The 20,613-nt window shown below is 36.0% G+C and overlaps 1 protein-coding gene across 2 annotated transcripts in view; it reads left to right on the top strand.

Moving 5' to 3' along the window:
* Positions 1-18,839, top strand: part of iffo2b (intermediate filament family orphan 2b) — a 35,850-nt gene extending 17,011 nt beyond the window's left edge. Inside the window, exons 3-9 of one of the 2 annotated variants that reach the window (XM_059952031.1) lie at positions 1,853-1,963; positions 5,789-5,929; positions 6,323-6,483; positions 12,293-12,413; positions 13,717-13,806; positions 13,967-14,097; positions 14,894-18,839. In XM_059952031.1, the coding sequence (XP_059808014.1) occupies positions 1,853-1,963; positions 5,789-5,929; positions 6,323-6,483; positions 12,293-12,413; positions 13,717-13,806; positions 13,967-14,097; positions 14,894-14,999 (861 nt within the window). In that variant the 3' untranslated portion in view covers positions 15,000-18,839. The remainder of the gene's footprint in view (positions 1-1,852; positions 1,964-5,788; positions 5,930-6,322; positions 6,484-12,292; positions 12,414-13,716; positions 13,807-13,966; positions 14,098-14,893) is intronic. The other variant, XM_059952032.1, reaches the window with a different exon arrangement.
* Positions 18,840-20,613: the final 1,774 nt, after the last annotated feature.

Raw genomic sequence — 20,613 nt, 5'->3', positions numbered from 1 at the left:
GCTCACCTTTCCATTGCAGACCCCTCATTGGGGATTGGAAATATTCTCCAAACTTTCTCTTCCTGAAGTCCACATTCAGTTCCTTTATCTTGCTGACCTTGAGTGTAAGGTTGCTGCACCACAAGACCAACCTATCTATTTCATTCCTGTACGCCGCCTTGTCGCCACCTGAGATTCTGCAACAACAAAGTGGTGTCATTGGCGAATTTATAGATGGCTTGTGAGCTGTGCCTACCCATATAGTCCTGAGTATAGAGGGAGTAGAGCATCCTTGAGGTGTGCCTTAGTGTTCTGTTGGATTCTCTAAAATGAAATTAAGTTAAGTGGTTGCAAGAAGCAAGTTAGTCTGGCCTAGTCAACATAAAATATCAGATCGTGCTTCTTGAAGGTCATGCTTGATTAAAAAAAGGGACAAATAGTCTGTTGCCCTCAAACTTAAAAAGTAATGTCTGGTGACAATCTAAGAGAATTTTGTCAGAGTAAAGCTCAAAGGGGGTTCTCATTTAATGGGTTAGGGCGAAGCATTAGTCCATTGATTGAATATATTCATTACAAAATGAAAGGTGGAGCTCAGTTAAAAATAATCTATTCACAAACAATGGAAATGTGAAATTAGCTACCACAAAGAGCCAATAATTTGAAGCGTGTACAGTAGTTATAATTAAAAGGAAATGAGTTAAGTTCATGAGGTATGAAAAGAAATTATGGAGGCTTCAGTGAAGTATAGTGGGTTTCCTGTTTCAGTGGTGTATATTCTGTGCAATTTGTGTAATCTTATAAAATTGATCTGACACCTCGTTTAGCACTCACTTTGAATTCCTAGGAATGAGAGTGAAAATTGACACAGCTCTGAAAGGAATAATTTGCCTAGAAACAGAAATGTGTACATCTTTTGAACCCTTTTACTGCAATTAAATTTTTTTGTGGCTGGTCTGTGCATCATCGTTTTGGCATAGTTCCATAATCTTTGAAATCCTGATCTAATGAATTCATATGCGAAAGATTTTTTTAAAAGTTCCACAACTGCACAGAGATCTGAATCTTTTACACAGACCTGCAGTTTTTACACCCCCATCGCCCATACTTTCCACCACAAATAGCCTGCTCTGCTGCAGTGGTTGCTGTGGTCCTGTTCATGATGATTTGTTTTTGGAGGTAGGCTGCTGGAGACAAATGCCTAATACTTCAGCTTTTATTATAGCTGAACATATGAAGTTTTATTTATTAGCGCTTGTGTTTGAATTGTATTTGATACTTACGACTGATTTCTTTTTATGGTTTTTCTATTGTGTCATTTTATCATTTCATGTTCTATCCTCAAAATGTGCTTTTCTTTGCATTAAAATACTTCAGCTGATGATCCTTCCTGCTATTATCTCTCAATACTGACTTGTTTACTGCTTCTTTACTATTGTATTATCAGTTTTTAATAGCTAGCCAATGTGTTTTACATGTTCATCTGTACTATAGATGTCATATTGATGAGGCTATTTCTCCCTGATTTTACAAAGCTCTCTTTATATTCTGGGGTACATGTGAAATGTAATTCCAACAAGAGGGGAGTGTTAGAGCTGTTCAGGATCATGTTTTTAATCTTTTTAAATTCTAATTATTGCTGTATGTAAAGTCTGACGCAATCAAATCGTTTTCACTTAGCAGAAAAATGTTTTTGGTGATGTTGCTTTGGCTCAAGTTTTACTGCAGTAGCTGCTGATGTACAGCTATACTGCATTTTCCAACTGGAATGTCATAACCAAGTCTGTACGGTACTCATTCATTGTTGAAGCCATTTCTGTGATTGGTTTGGGCCTGCAGCTAAGAAGGCAGTTACTGTATTTATTTGTAATTTCAGGATTCACAAGAAGCTGAAGCCATTCAAAAGGAGCTCAGTGAGAAAGTGGAAAAATTGAAATCTGAGCTAGTAGTATTTAAGGGCCTGATGAGTGATGTAAGTACTTTACAGGTGAGCAGACAAACTGCCAATTTAAACCTTATAAATTACGTTTCCAAGTTGATTGTGTTGTATATACATAAAATACTCACTATAACAATAAATAAAGTTTTTGTGATGCCAAAATTACTTCAAGATGATAGCTGAAAGCAAAGTACCTTTCCCAGGCACCTTGTCAACCCTGTGTGCTAGCTTTCCTTTGTATAACAGCATATCTAATAAAACCCTTAACCTTTCCCTCCTATAATGCTTCGTTTTAATGTCACTATCTGGTAAAGTTGTTTCCTTTCACTAAGCACATACTCCTTCACTTCCCCCACCCCCTACGCCACCCATTCTTGTTATTTCTGCATTCCGTATCCCCCTCCCCAACAAAAACACCTCTTGCTTGCTGTGCTCACCACAAATTCTTCCTCTACCTCACCCTCTTTCCATTCCTGCTTGCAGGCTGCTGACATTCTTTTCCACCTTGCCATATGTATATGTACATGTATGATATATAATCAGAGTGAGCTATTTAGCCACTCAAGCAATATTCGATGAGTTTATGGATGACCTATGACCTAAATCCATATACCTGCCTTTTCTCTGCATCCACTGATACAGTCAATTAACACAAACCTTCAATGTCAAATCATAATTTGACTTCAAGTCCATTGCTGTCAGTGGAATAGCGTACAAAACCTACTGTAGAAGGTTTTCCTAACTTTATAGATTAAAGATATGAGCTTGGTATTGGCAAGCAGATCTTTGAACAGGAGCATGGGGAGATCGTGACCATTACATGGATGTGTGTCAATATTTATGTTCCACACTGGTCTCTTCTCACCTTAGTTCAGCTTGCCTCTGCTGACTGCTGTATTTCTATCTTATTTCATGTACTTATCTAGCTTCTCCTTAAATAGTACTGATCTATTTGCTGCAAGTTCTTTTTTTCTTACTGCTCTTAAAATAACTTACTCCTGAATTAGAACATTGAACAGTGTGGCACAGGAACAGGCCCCTCGGCCCACAATGTTGTGCTGAACTAAAAGAAATTAGTAATCAAATCGCTAACTAAACTAATTGCTTCTGCCTATGTAGTGTCTTTATCCTTATATTTTCTGCACTTTCATGTGCCTATTGAAGAGACTGATGAATGCCATCATCACCTTGGGCTCTGCCTTGCACATCTCCTTTGAATTTACCCCTTCTCACCTTAAATTCATGCTCAGGGTAATTTAACCCTGGGAAAAGGGTTGTCTATTTATGCCTCTAGTAATCTCATAAATTTCAATCAGATCTCCTCCCAGCCCCCACTGCCCCAGAGAAAACAACCCATGTTTGTTCAACCTCTCTTTATGGTACGTGCCCTCTAATCCAGACAGCATCCTGGTAAACCTCTTCCGTGCCCTACTCTAAAACCTCAATATCCTTCTATAATAGAAAGAAACTTTCTATATAAATGTTTTTTTTAAATCATTGAATGACTAAGATTTGTGAAATCATAGAAAACTTATAAAACCTGTAACTTTAGCCTGTGCTGTCACCAGATTTTTTAAAAAAGAGAGCCATGCAACCTGATTCCACCTTCCAACACTAGTTGGTAGCCCTATAAGTCACAATTACTTTTAAATCTCTGACCTTGTGCAAAAGGAAGTAGATCTTTCCCATTTAGTTTACCTATCTCAGTTAAGTCTGTTATGTATTTCCACAAATCATTGTGTAGAGAGCAGAAAAAGTCAATGAAGTAGTTAAAATATATCCTCCCTATAATAGCCAAGAATCAGAATATAAGATCCTATAATATGATCACCACAATAGTCCAATATACCCTCAAGGTGTGACTGAACTGATGAAATACACAGCTCTAATTCAATTTCCCCACTCATGTATTTTTTTTAATTCAGGAAAAGAATTCCTTTAACTAACTTATTGACTCGTGATGTCACTGGGAGTTCATTCAGTCTGCTGACAGATTTCAGAATGTTAAATCTGAGAATTAACACTTATTTTTGATCCTTTTTTTTAAAAAAAAGACTTCCTTTCACCTCAGCTTTTCCTGTCTAATGAAAAGCATGATGTTTTTCCTTAGTAGTTGAATGGATTACTAATTGGGCAAGACCATGATTAGCTCACTCTTTGTGCTGCTCCCAGTGAGGAAGCAGCTGTTGTTCAGGCTGTGAAGGAAAACTCAGTTGCTCTTGAGCAAGAGAGCAAAATGCACCTCATCTGCATACTACCACCCTGGTGCTCTTTGCTGATTTTGTTTTACTTTTCAAAAGCAAGTACAATAAAATATATTTAACATAAACTATCATCAGAAAGCTGAAGTTACACTGAAACTGGAACTAGTGCAGTGTTATCACTTGGAAATGATACCGACTGTGTGGTTTCCCACATGGATGATTCAAGGCCACATCTTGTTGCAAACAAACAAATTTGATTTCTTCATGCAGTTTTAATGTTGGAAAAGTATTGATAGTACATTTTGAAGTTGAATATATCTATATTGCTGAGAGAAAGTCTAGAGAGGAGATTCAAGCTGAAGATTGTGTGAGCTAATCATCTGAACAAAATTAGTGACAAGAAAGCTCAGCAGATGAAGAATTGTGTTTGACTGGATAATCTAGATAGAAGGTAGAACTTTTATTAAAACATCATGTATCAAGTAAAGTACTAGTGGTTAAATTTGTATTAACAGAAGCATCAACTATTATGATGTCATTTTGGATCAGACAGTTACTGTATCTTGAATAAAATCCAAGAAATTTCCATGATCTCGAACTCTCATTAGTGTCGCTTGACTAATCGAGACTCCAGATGGTTATATAGTATGTCTGACATTTCTAACTACAGACACAGTAATAATAGTGTACAGGATTTTATTGAGGTTGAAACATATTTATTCTGAAGCAAAATTTAGTAGAATTCCCAGTGGAATGCAACCACATATTTTTGGGGGGAAATTTCATATTTCAGCTACCTTTACCTAACTGCTGTACATCAAGATGCATTTGAAGGCAAAATCAAATAGATTCCCCACCCCCAACCCTTCTTGGAAGGAAGTAGATGTGCCAGTTGTTAAGCCTGATGATTGATGTCTTCCTGGAATTTTTTTCTGGCACGGATTTCTCATTTTGGATCTGAAAGTCTATAGTTTAACTTTTATCTGGTAGTTTTCAAAGAAATGGATGCAAAACTGGTTATGAATAGAGATTTTATAAATAGCGACGTGGAAACTAGACTTATGGTTTAAGAAATGCCACCTAATCAAGGAATGTTTACAATGTATGATAAAAAATGAAAAACTACTATTGTGTTAAGGGCAGCATTTGTGAAGTAGTTGGATATAGTGATGTTCCTTAGGTGTTTGATTCAGTTGGTAATCTAATTGACAGTTTGACTGGGAATTTCATTATACAATTGTTTTAACTTAGTCAGTATAGATAACTAGCCCTGTAAATACAAGATCTTCATGGTTTTTTCTATCCACAAAGAATTCAATTTTGATCTTCATCAGTGGTCCAATTCTTCCCATTTACTTCCCCACCCCTCCTCCCCATACCAGAACCCCACTCCCCACCCACCCTTCCCTCGATATTGCTTCCCCTACCTCATCACTATTCCTTCTATAGCTGATATTGCAAATCACAGAAATAAAGTTACCAGGTTGCTGTCTGTGTTATTGTTATACTTGTGAAGCTAAATAAGTGGTTTTGTAAAGTTTGAATTCATTTTAAACAGATGTCATATAGATTGATGAATGGCAGATCGTGCAATTATTTAAAATTTTTAAATTTACATCAGGCTTAATTTTGTCAAAGGTTTTATGAGCCTTCTTCCATGTCATTTCAGCAAATGTCTGACTTGGATACCAAGATTCAAGAGAAAGCTATGAAAGTGGATATGGATATCTGTCGCAGAATTGACATCACAGCCAAACTCTGCGACGTGGCACAACAGCGAAATTCTGAGGACATGAGCAAGATGTTTCAGGTAAATGGAACTATTAAGATTAAATTGACATGCACATGAATAAAAGATTTTTAAATCAGTGACTGACAGATCAATATGTTTGCTGCATGGAGTGAGTTAATATATTGTACAAATAATGACTTATAACGGAAGTATTTATTATTATTACGAAATTGGTAGAAACTCTCCTCTGTAGTAGTATTAATCAAATCTTTACAGGGAGTTTCGTCACAACTCGCGTAGCCCAACTGAAATTCATTCCTGTGTGCCGTTCTTTAATCAGTATGTTAATCTGTCTTCTATTCCTGCTACCATACTCTCCAGCATTGGACCACTGGGAGTATTCAGTAATTCCTACCATTGTTACTACTTGGGATTCTGTTTCTGACTCTTTCTGCTCTTTAATCTACTAAGGTGACAACTGTCAGCAAAAAGAAGGAGAAAGAGAAAGAGAAAAAGCCCACGTGCGATGATGAGAGCTCTGAAACTGATGGAGATACCACACGGCATTCTGATGATGACGTGAGCACATCCCTAAATATAACTGATGAAATGAAGCGAATGCTCAATCAGCTGTAAGTAATGGTTTCCTCTGATCAGTTAATGCACTTAACATGCATTTACCATTTTTCCTTTGTGTCTAATGACAAAGCAGCTTTCTCATTAATTTTATGTCATTATCTAGAGGAGGATTGGAAGGAGGACTATCCTTTGCAGTCAATTTAAACATTTCAATTCTTTCATTGCTTATTATAGGCAATTTAGCTAAGATTAGCATACTAAAGAACAGAAGATAGCAGTAATTCTTAAAACAATAATGTAACATAGTGATCTACTCATAAGAGGCTATTTGCAACATATGGCACCATGGTAGCATAGTAGTTAGCATGACGCTGTTACAGCTCAGAGTGTTGAAGTTCAGAATTCAATCCCGGAGTCTTCTGTAAGGAGTCTATACATCTTCCCTGTGGAATGTGTGGGTTAGGGTTAGGCTCTGGGTCCTCCCACAGTCCAAAGATGCACCAGGTAGGTTAATTAGTCATTATAAATTGTTCCTCAATTAGGCCAGGGTTAAATCAGGGGTTGCGGGGCATTGTTAAGGGTCCAGCAATTAGCAATGTACCATCTCTTTACATTTGATCTTCTAAAATGCAACACCTCACACATGCCTGGATTAACTGTTGTAAAAGAAAAAAAATCTTATGGGGTACTTCCTGTTCTATATCTTCCTGCATAGATGTGTTCTTGGTGATCATTTGCCTGGTGAGGATTTAAATTCACCCTGGTCAGAGTTCTAAAGACTAGTGACTATCTTGTTGGGGGAGGAAAGTCTATTAATCTTCCAAGGTGGTTTCGTAGTGATGGAAGATTAGAATTAAATCCATCCTATGCCAGACATTGAAACACAGCACTGAATCAAAATATCCATGGGTCACGCAACACAGAATAATTAGCAAATCCAGGTCATTGATCAAACTTGGAACTGGAACTAGAATTGTGAAACTTCCAGTAAATTCACATGCTTCAATTTAGTTTTCATGTTAAAGCAACTTAAGTTGTCATGAATCAACTAGACTGTGACAACTTGCATTTGTTTCCCAATCAAACCTTGTGTACTTGCACAAGGAGAGCAGCATGGTTTCAGTTAATGAACAATTCTAAAATTTGTTCAGAATTGTTAATTTTTTACAAATATTAATTAATTGAAATCTTGTTCATCTTCTAATCTCTTATTAGCATACATAGAATTAAAATTATGATACATTTTTACAGGTATCAGTAGCCAATATAAACTACATGCTTTATTTGTTTTCTTTGCTTTATTTGCTTTTGATCTGATCAAAAGTGACCAACTATACCTTAGTTTAATAAAGAGTAATTGTTTTACTCCTTCATTAGCAGAATTATCTCATCTGGCCTGCTCATGTCTTTGCTATTTCATACTGTTCAAAGAGGAGTTTATTTGTCCAAGGACTTTGTTCTGTACAGCGGTAAACCATTTAATGCTTGGCATGCCACAGCTTCCACTGGGTGATCCTGAGTGAATATACAGCAGGAGCCATGCTTGTTCCGCACTAACAGTTTATACTTTTAGCTGAGTAAACCCAAAGTAGTCGCCAAAACAAAAAGGTCTCTTTGACTAAACTGCCTGGATGTCAGAGCATTTTCCATTTATTAACATCTAACAAGGATAAAGTTGTCTCAAACAAATAAAGGCACTACATGTGGCTTTTTCAGCGTTTTGTTGGAGCTTTATCGCAAAGTTGATGGGTTACTGTTTACATCAAACATCCTAGTGACAAAAGGATGTATTTCTTTAACTAGCTTTATGTAACTGGAATATTGCCAAACAATAAGGTTATATTCCGTACATAGTTAGAGGGCATAGGCTAGTTCCCTGAATGGTTGCTTCTGAACTTGGCTGTCCAGTTACAAATTAGAAGTATGGGATTTAATATGGACATAATTAGTATACATTAAGTGTAAAAAAAAAGCTTTAGGCATCTGGCAGTACTCTATTTCTGTTCCCACAGATGAAGCTTGATCTGTTCAGTATTTTCTGTTTTTATTTTATTTCTGCCAATTTGTCTAAAAAAGAGGAAAATTCTATTTTCTGACACAATACTGTCAATATTATTTGCTTGCAGGCAGATCAAAATTATGCAATGTGAAAGAAATTTAGAAGTTATACAAATGCAGTAAAACAGTGAGTTGTTGGAAAATCTATAGCAGTCTGATGTAGATGTGAATAGAAATAAGCCAAGTACAGGGCATTATTTATTTTTGGATCTTTGCTATAGAAAGGATATTGGAATAGAGGTAGTCCCTGAGTTACGAACGTCCTACTTACGAACAACTCGTACTTATGAACCGAGGAAGGAGAACGCGCCATTTTAAGTCGTTGCCATTGACACTGTGTTGAATGTGTAACTTTGTAGTTGGCTTAAATTTTTCTTAGCAAGGTTCACCCTGACCCCACCTCCCCATTCCGGTCAGCTGATGGCGCTGTGAGATCAGTGCTGGGCTCAAGAACACAGGTTCCTGAGTTTGATCCAGTGACAAACCACTCCCGAGTGCACTCTCCCATTCGTGCTGGGTTGATGTCGAGTTCATAACTTGACCTTGTATTAAAAACACTGCCACCTCCAGTTTAAATTCCCACGCGGAATATTGTGGAGGATCAAATACCCAAACCCAGCACAGCCCCCGCTTGTCCTAGTTAACCTGTCTCAGTGTGGTGGACTTTAGTACCCGGGGAATTCAGTGTGGTGGTCCTTAGGACCCAGTGGAACTCGGGAGCCAGTGAAGCTTGAGACCTATTGCCCACAGTGTTTCTGTTCTGTTGATGGGAAGTGATCATGATTGAAAATAAAGTGGAAATAATAAAGTGTTTGGAAAGAGGTGAAACGCCATCGGTCATTGGAAAAGCGTTAGGCTACAGTCGGTCAACGATCTGAACAATTTTAAAGGATAAAGTGAGAAGAATGGAACATGTGAAAGGCCCTGCCCCGATGAAAGCTACAATCATTACTAAGCAACGCAGTGGTTTAATTATTGGAATACATACGTTTCTTAAGTGTTTTATATGCATAGAAAGGTAAAATTTATACTACATATTAAGTCAAACGCTTGACTAACTGACACTAAACAATACCGGATGTACTTGTTCTGACTTACGTACAAATCCGACTTAAAGACGGACTCAGGGACTGAACTCGTTCGTAACCCAGGGAATGCCTGTAATAAAAATTGCAGAACAATTTCATTAGGCTGATAACTGTGATGAGAGTCTTGTAACTGGGGGGGGGGGTGTTATTTGTGGTGGAACAGACGATTATTGACATGCTGTCTAGTTTTGAAACTGGGAGGTCAAATGGTGAGATTTTTTCACTAGTCAAATTGGGAATATTGGGGCTTTGCAAAATTGAGATCTTAAATTAATTTTTGTTGAGATAGAGGTAATGCAATTGATGTGGTGAATGTAGATTTTAAGGAAGTGATTACATTACCACACTAAACTGCTAACTAGTTTAACTAATTGAAATGGAATGAGGAGTCCAAGCAGCATGCAAACAATTTAACATAAATTAAAAAAGACACTCAAGAGTTGAGATGAATGTTTGATTTTCATATTGGAATATGGTATGAAATAGAGCTGCCCAGGGCTTTCCTACAGAAAATAAGTGGCTCTTTTCTGTTATTTTTTACATTTAATCATAAAATTATGATCAAATAGTCCCATTCCTCTTCTCATTACTTATAGTCTTGTGAACATTTCCCTTTTGCCTTTTTAATTCCTTTTTGGAATGTTATTTAATCAGCTTCCACCTGTGCTTTCTGAATTGTAATCATTTGCTACATGAAAACTACAATTTAGACCTTCTAGTTATTTTAACAATTCCCTCTGGCTATGGGTGCTTTTGCCATTGCAAGCAGTTGGCCCCTGTTAATTTACCTGTAAAACCATTGAATCATTAATTTTCCCTATGCTCTTCTAAACAGGACAATCATTGTTTCAGTGAACAGATTTTGTGAGAGAAATATTGCATTCATGCTATTGTTCTGATAAATTTCCACCACATACTCAATACTCCCTAAACCCCAGTGCTCTGCAGTGATTTATGAGGATTCAAGATCTTTCTTTTGTGCTGATTAGCAAGCAAAGATAATTAGGAAGACATTTTTATCTCTTTACAGGCATCCTCAGATGTCTCCATCTTTGTAACCAACCCCTCTAAAATGATTAGTTTAGATTATATAACCTTTTCATTTAACCTACAGAAATAAATTACTTTGCACATCCTTCATTTAAACTTCACCTACCAACTACATTCAATCAGCCTGGTTTTCTTAAGTTCTTCTACTGTCCTCATTGTTCAATATTTATGAATTATGTTACCTATAGGCTTAGAAATTATTCAGTCTATACTCAAGTCAAAGCTTTTGGTGAATATTACAAAACTGACAGTCTGGAAAGATGGTAGTTTACTTTCTGTTAATAGTTTGCTAATAATCTAGACAAGAAGAGCTGAAGTCCACCTAAGTTAAGATCATTTAAAGTCAGGGTTTAAAATCTGGACATTCAAAGCAGGTATTGGTAAAAGTTGTCATTGTAAATATCCTTTAAATCTTGTATTGAAGGAAATCTATGCTTCTATTCAGTAGTTCTTATAAATATCAATGTCACCTGTGCCTCGAATCTAATGTTGCATGCATTTTAAGAATTAATGTTACATATGTCTAAGGATAAACTGGCTCGATTTTATTCTCATCTTAACTCAACCTGTGATAGATGTCATTCTGATGTTGCTTATTGACTCATATGTTCTGGTCTTGTCCTTGTTTACAAAATTATTGGAAAGATATTTTCAGTATTATTTCAAGAGTTTTAAATATTAATTTTCAACCCCATCCTCACTGCAATTTTCGGTTTACCAATGACGGATAATAATCGTTTATCCGCTTCATCTCAACGAATGATTGCATTTGTTACATTAATGGCTAGAAGATCTATTTTATTGAATTGGAAAGAAATTAATCCTCCAACTGTATTTCAGTGGTTTTCTCAAACTATTTCTTGTTTGAGTTTAGAAAAAATTAGAAGTGTGGTTTTTGAACCTTCAGTTAAATTTAAAGAAACTTGGAGACCTTTTATTCAACATTTTCACATGAGTTGAATAGTCTTTTCCTAAACCTTACTTATATTATCCTTAATTAATTGGATGGAGGTTTGGAGTTATTGGCACTACTGTATATGTACTTAATATTATTCAATGGCCCATGTTGGTTAGTGTTTTTTTTTTCTCTTTTTTTTGGGGGGGTTTCTTTTTTTCTTCTCTTTTTACTTCTTTGTTCATTAATGTTCTGAGTTTGAGAGGTTATATATTTTTATTATTATATATTCTGAATGTCTAAACTATTAATTATGTACTCTCAACATTTTGTATTCATGTTTCATTTATGTTTGTTTAAAACTAATAAAAAGATTTAAAAAGAAAGAAAGAAAGAATGTTACATTGCTCACCCTTTTATTAAAAGGAGCATTGTTAATTTTCCATTTTGCTGGCGTTTGACCGATATCCGTTTTTACTTGAACACCAAGTAATTTTAGGATATTTCCTCTTTCCTAGGAATGTCTTTCATTATGTCCTTGTCTATGATCTTTTAAATCAGTTTATTCAAAATAGTAATTTTGATACCCGCCCCTACCCCTAATACCTCTCATGCCCTCCCTTGAATGCCAGAACATTGGTCACTAGATGCTAAATTTAGTTCCATCCTCAAGTTAATTCTTGCTAACACTTCTATTGGAGAAAATGCACAATATGCATTGTTTTACTTTTACATGTGTCTAGAATTAATATTTTTTATGTTTTTCTCCAGGCGAGAGACATTTGACTTCGAAGATGATTGTGATAGTTTGAGCTGGGAGGAAAATGAAGAGACTTTACTACTATGGGAAGATTTCTCAGAGTACACAAACATTGTGGAACCTCCTTCAGAGGTATCCTTATTTGCAAGTTAATTAAATTACTTTGGGAGGAGTTTTTTTTATATAGGGCTATCAATGTATTTTTTTAACTCTCTAATCCTCCATGCTGTGTTAAGACAGTAGATTTTTGAGTGAGTCGTGTGAATAGAAGGCAGGATTTCTTGTGTCTGAAATGTCATCAAAACTATTAAATATTTGTAGGTGAATACTTCTGTGCCATTCTGCAATGTTAAAAAAAGCACATCCATTATTATCTCGCAAACACGAGGAAATCTGCAGATGCTGGAAATTCAAACAACAACAACACACAAAATGCTGGTGGAACACAGCAGGCCGGGCAGCATCTATAAGGAGAAGCACTGTCGATGTTTTGGGCCGAGACCCTTCATCCGAAACGTTGACAGTGCTTCTCTTTATAGATGCTGCCTGGCCTGCTGTGTTCCACCAGCATTTTGTGTGTGTTGTTGTTTCCATTATTATCTCCCTTGCCTCAATGTTACTCAAATATTGATTTAGCTTTTTACCAAGTTGAACTTTCTCTAAGTATTCTGTGCATCTTGTTGATATCTCCATCTGCTATTTCTCAACAGCCAAAGCTAGGACAATGGATTCTTCCTTTCTTCTGGAGATTCTTTTTGTGACTATTAGAAACTGAGATGAATAATCCAGGTTCTGTTTACCCCACTATATATATACTGTACACTGAAATTTTTATCTGCAGTTAAAGTGGCAAGAAAGATAATGGACTCTTGGTATTTTTTATATTTCAGTGGCACGGAAGTATTTATCCTTTGTATTTACCCCACAACCCCTTTAAATTACCTCAATGCCATGTTGTATGAAAAATACCATAGTTTCTACCTGTGTGCCCATGTTCTTTTTGTATGAATAATATCATTGATTACTAATTCCATCTCCAGAAGTTATTTCTGTTCTAGAATTGACATTGAGCCCTCCACACTGTTCCCCATCCCTCCACTACCAACCCAAGTGGTTTAGTTATCTCTCGATAGATTTAACAATAATAAGGAATGGAGGAATAAACCTGTACTATTCTCAGGTTTCAACTTTAAAATTAGAGATTCCTGATCATAATGCTAGGACTGAAAGACTAGTTCTTCCTATTGTGTTGTGATTTGATAAAAGAAGTTCTTCTTTGTGCATGCTAATTGGTGACCTTGTGTTTGTCATCTCAACTCAATCACTTAATACAGAGTATGTCAATGTGATTGAGTAGGAATCAGTCCTTTAATATTTTGTGGATCTTGGTAAAGAGTAGTTAAGCGTGTATTGATGTTTGTTTTTCCTTTTAAAGGATGAAACATTGGAAACAGTGATCAAAGAAACAGAATCACTTTTCAAGACGAGAGAAAAGGAATATCAAGAAACTATTGACCAAATAGAGGTAAAATTGTTTTAGTAAACTTCATGTGTTGCTCAAAAGTTTTACATATCAGTAACAACACTGAGTCCGTTTGCTGCTGAACAGCCCATTTCTGTTTGCATTATATATAAACTACCTTTTTTATTTCAAGTCCCTGACTGCATCTTTCTTTTTGGTATAGCTGGAGCTGACCAGTGCCAAAAGTGATATGAACCGTCACCTCCATGAATATATGGAAATGTGCAGCATGAAGCGTGGCTTAGATGTTCAGATGGAAACCTGTCGTCGGCTCATTAAACAGTCAGGAGGCAGGTAAGAGAATCCATTTTGAAATTTGCATGAACTTTGTAAGTGCAACAAATTTTAAGTCACAGACATACACCACAGTAAGCATACTACAACTGCAATCTAGTTCGTTGATTTGACTTCAAGTGCTGGATGTGTGATTAATGAGGACTTTTCAGTGCTGCTGTGTCTGGATATTAGGGAATAGCTGAAATTTACTGTATTCAGCACTTTTTCCTCAGAAGGATCAAGACTGGGAAAAATTGGGTGAACAAGCACAATCCTATAGCTTTTTGCCTTTCATGGAAAAATGCTTTTGAGTAAGATACCGCCTTCTGTAAATTGCCTATATAAAAAAAATGGCATCTCCCAGCAGCCATCAAAGAGATGAGAGAAGCTAGGATTCTTTTCCTTAGAAAAAAAGAAGGGGGATTGAAATGATGCTCAAAATGCTTCGGTTCTTTAGAGTGTAAATGAGGACTAAGGGAAAATGACCAGAGGATAATGACTTCATATAATGGTAAATGGAGCTGAGGGAACAACATTTTTTAAATGAAATGTGCCATCTGAAAAACTGGTGAGAAAAGATTCACTGTACCTGTTTAAAAAGAATTGGATTAATATTTGAAGGGAAATTTTTGCAGTTTAGCTAAAGAGTGATAGAGTGGAATTCAATATAAAGTACCAGTACAGGAATAGTCAGCTATCTGTGCTGTAGGATTTAGTGTGTGATTTAAACAACTTTTTACATTTAAGTTAAAATTGATTCTTCTTTTCTCTTTTTGTTTCTCATCCCTTTCATTACCCTATTCCTTCTGAACAGAAACTCCCCGTCATTCAGTTCTGCAGCAAGTAGTGACTCAGGAAATACAGATGATATCACAGATGAACTTGAGCGTGATGGGGAAGGTGATAGTTCTGTGAGCTGATGAATGGATACAGATGAAATGGACTCAATCTGCCTGTACCCACAGCAATCACCTTTTAACCCTATTTTTGCTACGGTGCAAAGGGCTTTGTTCATACGTATATATAGTGAAGCCCTACGTGTTGGTGCTGTACATTTGTATAGTTGTACAGAATATCATTGAACAGAATTTGAAAAGCAATGATGACTTTCCACCTGGTGCAGAAACCCACCATGATAACTACTATGCAAGTGGCTTGCCTTACACATCGAGAGCCTTCATCTTGTTGAAGGAGCTGAACTCCACAGCATTTTGAAAGAATGATTAAGTATCTTTGAAATGCATGTGGTAGCTGATAAATAAATATTGTATGGGTTAAGGAAGTGGATTACTTACATTGTTTGTTCATGCTATTTGATAGATAGGATCAGCAAGGGCCTTTCTGGGTTTCTGCATATCCTTAACGTAAAGTGTTTGAATCTGATTAAACTGCTGTAACTAATTATGTAATTACTGAAACAGTGTGAACTGTCTGATGTGGTCTATTCATTAAGCACTGGAAGTTAGTAACACCATAAAGCTCTTCTGCCATTATTCTCTGCAAACCGATGTTGCTGAAGAACTGGATTATGTGACTTGTACAGAATTATTATTTCACTGGGTAGTATTTAATATCCTAATATTGCCAGGGTTATGGGAATGTATGTACAAGGTTGTATTTGGGGATAAATTATTATCGAATCTACTGTATGTAGGTTGCTCTTCATATCTGAAGAACTGGATTAAATTTATAGATGGAAAACTCTATATTTTAACTAAAGGATGTCCCTTATTCTCACAAAAATATGAGAATGATAGTGCAATCAGTAGCACTTTGAATATACCTCTCTGAATTGTTTAACTTCATCACTACAGTCTGAGATTCTGGAAAGGGGTTAGATGGAGTCTACATAAAGCTGTACAGAATGGGAACTAATTTTAGTGTCTAATTCGGGACCATGAATAATTGATGATTTATGCTTCTGTAAATTTAGCATTTTGCATCAATTACAATCTGTGGAATCCTTCAATTCAGTTTTAAACAGAACTAGGATACCTCAAGGTCCTATTATTTATGGATAAGGATAATTTTAAAAGAATGTTCTAATGCATTGTCCACTAACCAGTAATGGCTTCATGTAGTATATTGCTTCACTGATAGGACTTTGGATGTTAATGATCCAGAACTAGGTTATACTACAGATAGTTAAGCTTAAAGTCATTTATCTTGCAAGCAACAGATCTTTCTGATAGAGCGAAATGTTGGTTCCCTATAGTCTTTTGCCCTTCATTAATTTACCTTGCATAATATTTGTTTGTAAAATGAGTATTTGATTGTTCAAACTCTATTTCTGTACTCAGGGTGTGCCTTTGGCACTGACATATTACCGGAGTTTAAAAACTGACCATATATTTATCAGTAACACCCTGTTTTGGGAAACATATCGTGAAAAAAGATGCTACTGAAATAGTAAAATTAAAGTGCTTTGTTTTTAATGACTACCCACCACCAATTGTTTCCATTTGAAATTTATACTTTTTCTCATATTTTGAGAAATTAAGTGAGCAAGTGGCTAATTTTCAATTGGTGTTGATAGGCTTATTTCAGAATATTGGAAAATTGGGTGGATCTTTGGGAACTTCGCTTTTGTCTCTGTGAATTTCTGTGGGCTTTAATCAGTATTAAATCATGAGAAGAAAATTACAATGATTGGATTAGATTCTAGGAATTAAGTCCTTTTTCATTAAAACCCTTCCTGTATGAGATAAATCAATTAACATAATTAAAGGGGCTAATCTAATAGGGAACGATTCTTAGGCGTTTTTTTGCATGATGCGATCCCGTCTTTCAAATCACTGTTAAGCTCCATTCTTCAAAACAATTTATGTTAGAGCAGAAACGGTACAGTAGATTAAAATGGTGTCCTCACTGGTTCTAATGTCATGATTGATAGTATCAAGCTTTAAATGTGGTTAAAAGATGGAAATGGACTCTAATGCAATAGATGGTACTCAGCTCCTTTTGTTGGAGCCTCTGGAACATTGCATCAAATTAAAGGCGCAGGAGAAACTCCTTTACTCTACACCTAGTTTTTAAAAATCTTACCTAGAGGAATGCTGACATTGTAGCCAAAAAAAATGTTTAGCAATCTTGAAAATAGCCATATTATAACAAGATATGGTAATTGGCCGAAAAAAGCAAGTTTCTTGAAGTGTTAAAGAAGCTGCAATACATGTAGTTTACCTATTTATAAGTATTTATATTTGATCTTTGAATTGAAAGATGTAAATTTAAAGGACCCGTAAATGATGGTTCTGTATTATAGATTCTATCATCTTTAAATATTGGTGACTCTGTAAGTAAATGAAAGTGTCTCCTGCATTTTTTTCTCATGGATTAATGTTATTGAAATATGCATTTGTGTCATGTGGAAACTCAGGTGAGCAAAGTATTTCCATATATATATTTAATCTACATGATGGGATGTAGATGATACTAAAAATACTGGCTTTCACTGTCAATCCTTCATTGCCCCTGAGCTGAGAAGGCACTCAACAGCTAACCAAATTGGTGGGGCTGGAATCATGAGATTAAAAACAACAGATTTCCTTCTCTGAAGGCATTAGTGAACCACAAGGGTTTTTATGACAATCCGGTAGATTCACAATTATTATAACAATTACTGGTGCTTTGTTTCAGATTTGTTTAATTGAAATTACGTTTCCCAATGATCATGGTGGGATTCAAACTTGTGTTTCGGGATCAATGGTTCAGTCTTCAGTATACAAGTCAAATAATGTAACCAGTATGCTATCTTACCCTATCAAATGTCTATTTACATTATTCAATTTACCCACAGATTTAAATATTAAAATAGGATAAATTTAATCAACCTGTCTTGAAACAGTCTTGCATATATGTGGGGTAATTTGCAAATTTGTTTTAATTCACTTGTGCCTTGATGGTGTTTTTTTTTGTTATTTAGGGGTCTCAACTTATCCAGCTAGATGACAATTTTTCTGTTGGAGACGGAGAGAAAAGTGTCATCTATAAAGACACAGCTAGATCTAAGGTAGTCACCTACTGGCAACAGGACCAGGGTTACAGTCATAATCTATAAAATGGCTTGGGCCACAGCTTTCTTTTATTGGCAATGGGCCAGGATACTTCAAATATGGCAGGCAAAACCAAAGTCAAAGCTTTCACCTGTAGAAGACAGAGCAGCTTCATAGACTTCATGTGTCTGAGACAGTCAGGGACAACACCTTCATCAATAGAAGGTATGATCAAGGTTCAGATAGGGGTTTTTGCATCTGTAAGGGTGACAGTCAAGGTCAAGTTTGTAGTAGGTTCAAGTGAAGAAAAATCTGACCTGATGGAATCCAAACTAGTCTTCCAGCATAAACCTGCTTGGTCAGTAGTTGGACTCTGAAAGAATGAACTATTATATTGTGAGCAGTGCAAAGATCGATAAAGGAACGTGAGACCTTATTTATTGGATGTTAATTGGCATGCTATATATCTCTGACACTCCCTCATCTGGGGCCTGTTCACTGTACAGGACATTTTTCTATGTTTTTTTTCATGGAGTTAACAAGGTGATTTGAAATTATTGTTTAATTTTGTAAATAGTTATAATGTTTATTTAAAGCTGTTTCCAAGACGTTACATTTCAGAATTGTAATAGGTTATGTGATTAAATATCTTCAAAACTGGTATCTTGAAAGGGTAAAGAATTGAACAATATTGGTGTAAGAACTGATTCGACTGCTGAATACACTAATTTTGATCTCAGAAAATTCTGAAAATAAACTCTATTCTCTCCAGTTGTTTCTGTGATGGTCTGTACAATTAATTAAAAAAAAACTAAGAATGCTGCATATCCACTTGGTTTTGCAGATTGCAATCCAGGCAACCAAAGACCTAATGTCTTTTGTGGTTATCAATTCTCTCAATAGTTGTCCTTTTTTCCTGTAGTCCATTTTGGTACTGATGCACCATCAATAACTCTTGGAGATGGGACGGGAACGATAGGCTTTCATTAGCTGCAAGAGACATCGATTAGCAGCAAGAGACTACCACACAACATCCTGGAGACTGAGGGAGGAGCCGTGCTTCCAATCGCCTTTATACAGGGGTTTGTGGGAGGAGCCACAGGAGCAGTCAGCAGAGGGGCGTGTCTAGACAGGTATATGTAGTTCACCACAGGTACTTATGATGAGGATGATTTTGTAGAGAATACTGTTTGATCTAAGCATTTCAGATAATTTATCACCAGACTGTCAGGAGTTCTCCAATGAAACTGAGTAGGAATGGAAATTGTGAGTAAACACCAGAGGACAAATTCTAGCAACTGATGCCACCATGTGGTAGAGTACAAACATTAACTTCAAATTTTTACTCTTATGTTTACCACTTTATTTACAATTCCAGCACTTTCTGTAAATGTGGATTGAGGTAAATTACAGTATTCAAAGTGTGAATAAGTATTGTGCAAATCTGATACAAAGGTCTTAGGATCCTGCAGTCATTGTGATCATCCTATTAGCAATACACTCCAGTAGATGGCTGCACAAAAAATAAAGATGGCTTCTCACACAGTGGCACATGTTTAAAATGCTGATTCATGAGTGTTGTACTTAAACATTGAGTAAGAACATTAAACAATCTGGAAATGGCAGTAAGAACAAACCAAATCCAACTAGGATTGTAACAGAATAAATTTTGGGCCTTTTTTGAGATCTTGGGTTTCCTTCTGGAGCTGTGAAGCACCGTCTCCTGAAATCAATTTAAATTTCACTGATTTCATTTCTCAGGTAAAGTCAAAATAAACATGTGATATTTAAAATTCTTTCAATAGTTCAATTGACCATGTAGAAAGGATAGATTTTTAAATTGTTACAAATGATATTACATAGGGAAAGTTGGAAGCTGTTTTGTTTCCATTATAAATGCTAAAATGGTTTAAATCAAAATGTTGCTAAACATTAAACTAGTTGAACAGACTTTTCTGAGATGAGTGATGAGTAAAGGCTTAGTGTTAATGAGTTGAATCTTTGATCCATAATTTCAGGAAATCTGAACAACTTGAAAGGCAGTGCACAATATTGAGCTAATGAACACAGACCTAAAAACTTCTGTCTTCAGTGGAGTGTTAGAGAACATCTGTGAACCATTTACCCAAATGCAATACAACACCATGAGAAACTTGAGCAAACAAGCAGTATAAACTGAATTCAGAATACAAGCATAGGGCTAATGGGTTGTATTTCATTTCACTAAGAAGTCAACTAAACATTCTATAAATCAGTACACACTGCAGAAAAGAATATAAATGGAAATCGATTCTAGGTGAGTGATGTGTGAGCAGAAAGTTAGGCAATAAAACATACAACAGTACAGTACAGGAACAGGCCATTCAGCCCATAATGTTGTGCTGAACCAACTAAAAAGAAAATCAAAGACACCCAAACACTAATCCTACCTATCTACACAATGTCCACATCTCTCCATCTTCCTCATATTCATGTATCTATCTAAACATCTCTTCAAAGCTTGTCATGTATTTGCTTCTACCGCCATACCAGGCAGCAC

The sequence above is a fragment of the Hypanus sabinus genome, chromosome 27, assembly GCF_030144855.1.
Source record: "Hypanus sabinus isolate sHypSab1 chromosome 27, sHypSab1.hap1, whole genome shotgun sequence".
Classification (NCBI taxonomy): Eukaryota; Metazoa; Chordata; class Chondrichthyes; order Myliobatiformes; family Dasyatidae; genus Hypanus; species Hypanus sabinus.
Note: the sequence above shows the minus strand (reverse complement) of the source record. Positions and strands in the feature narration are given on the sequence as shown.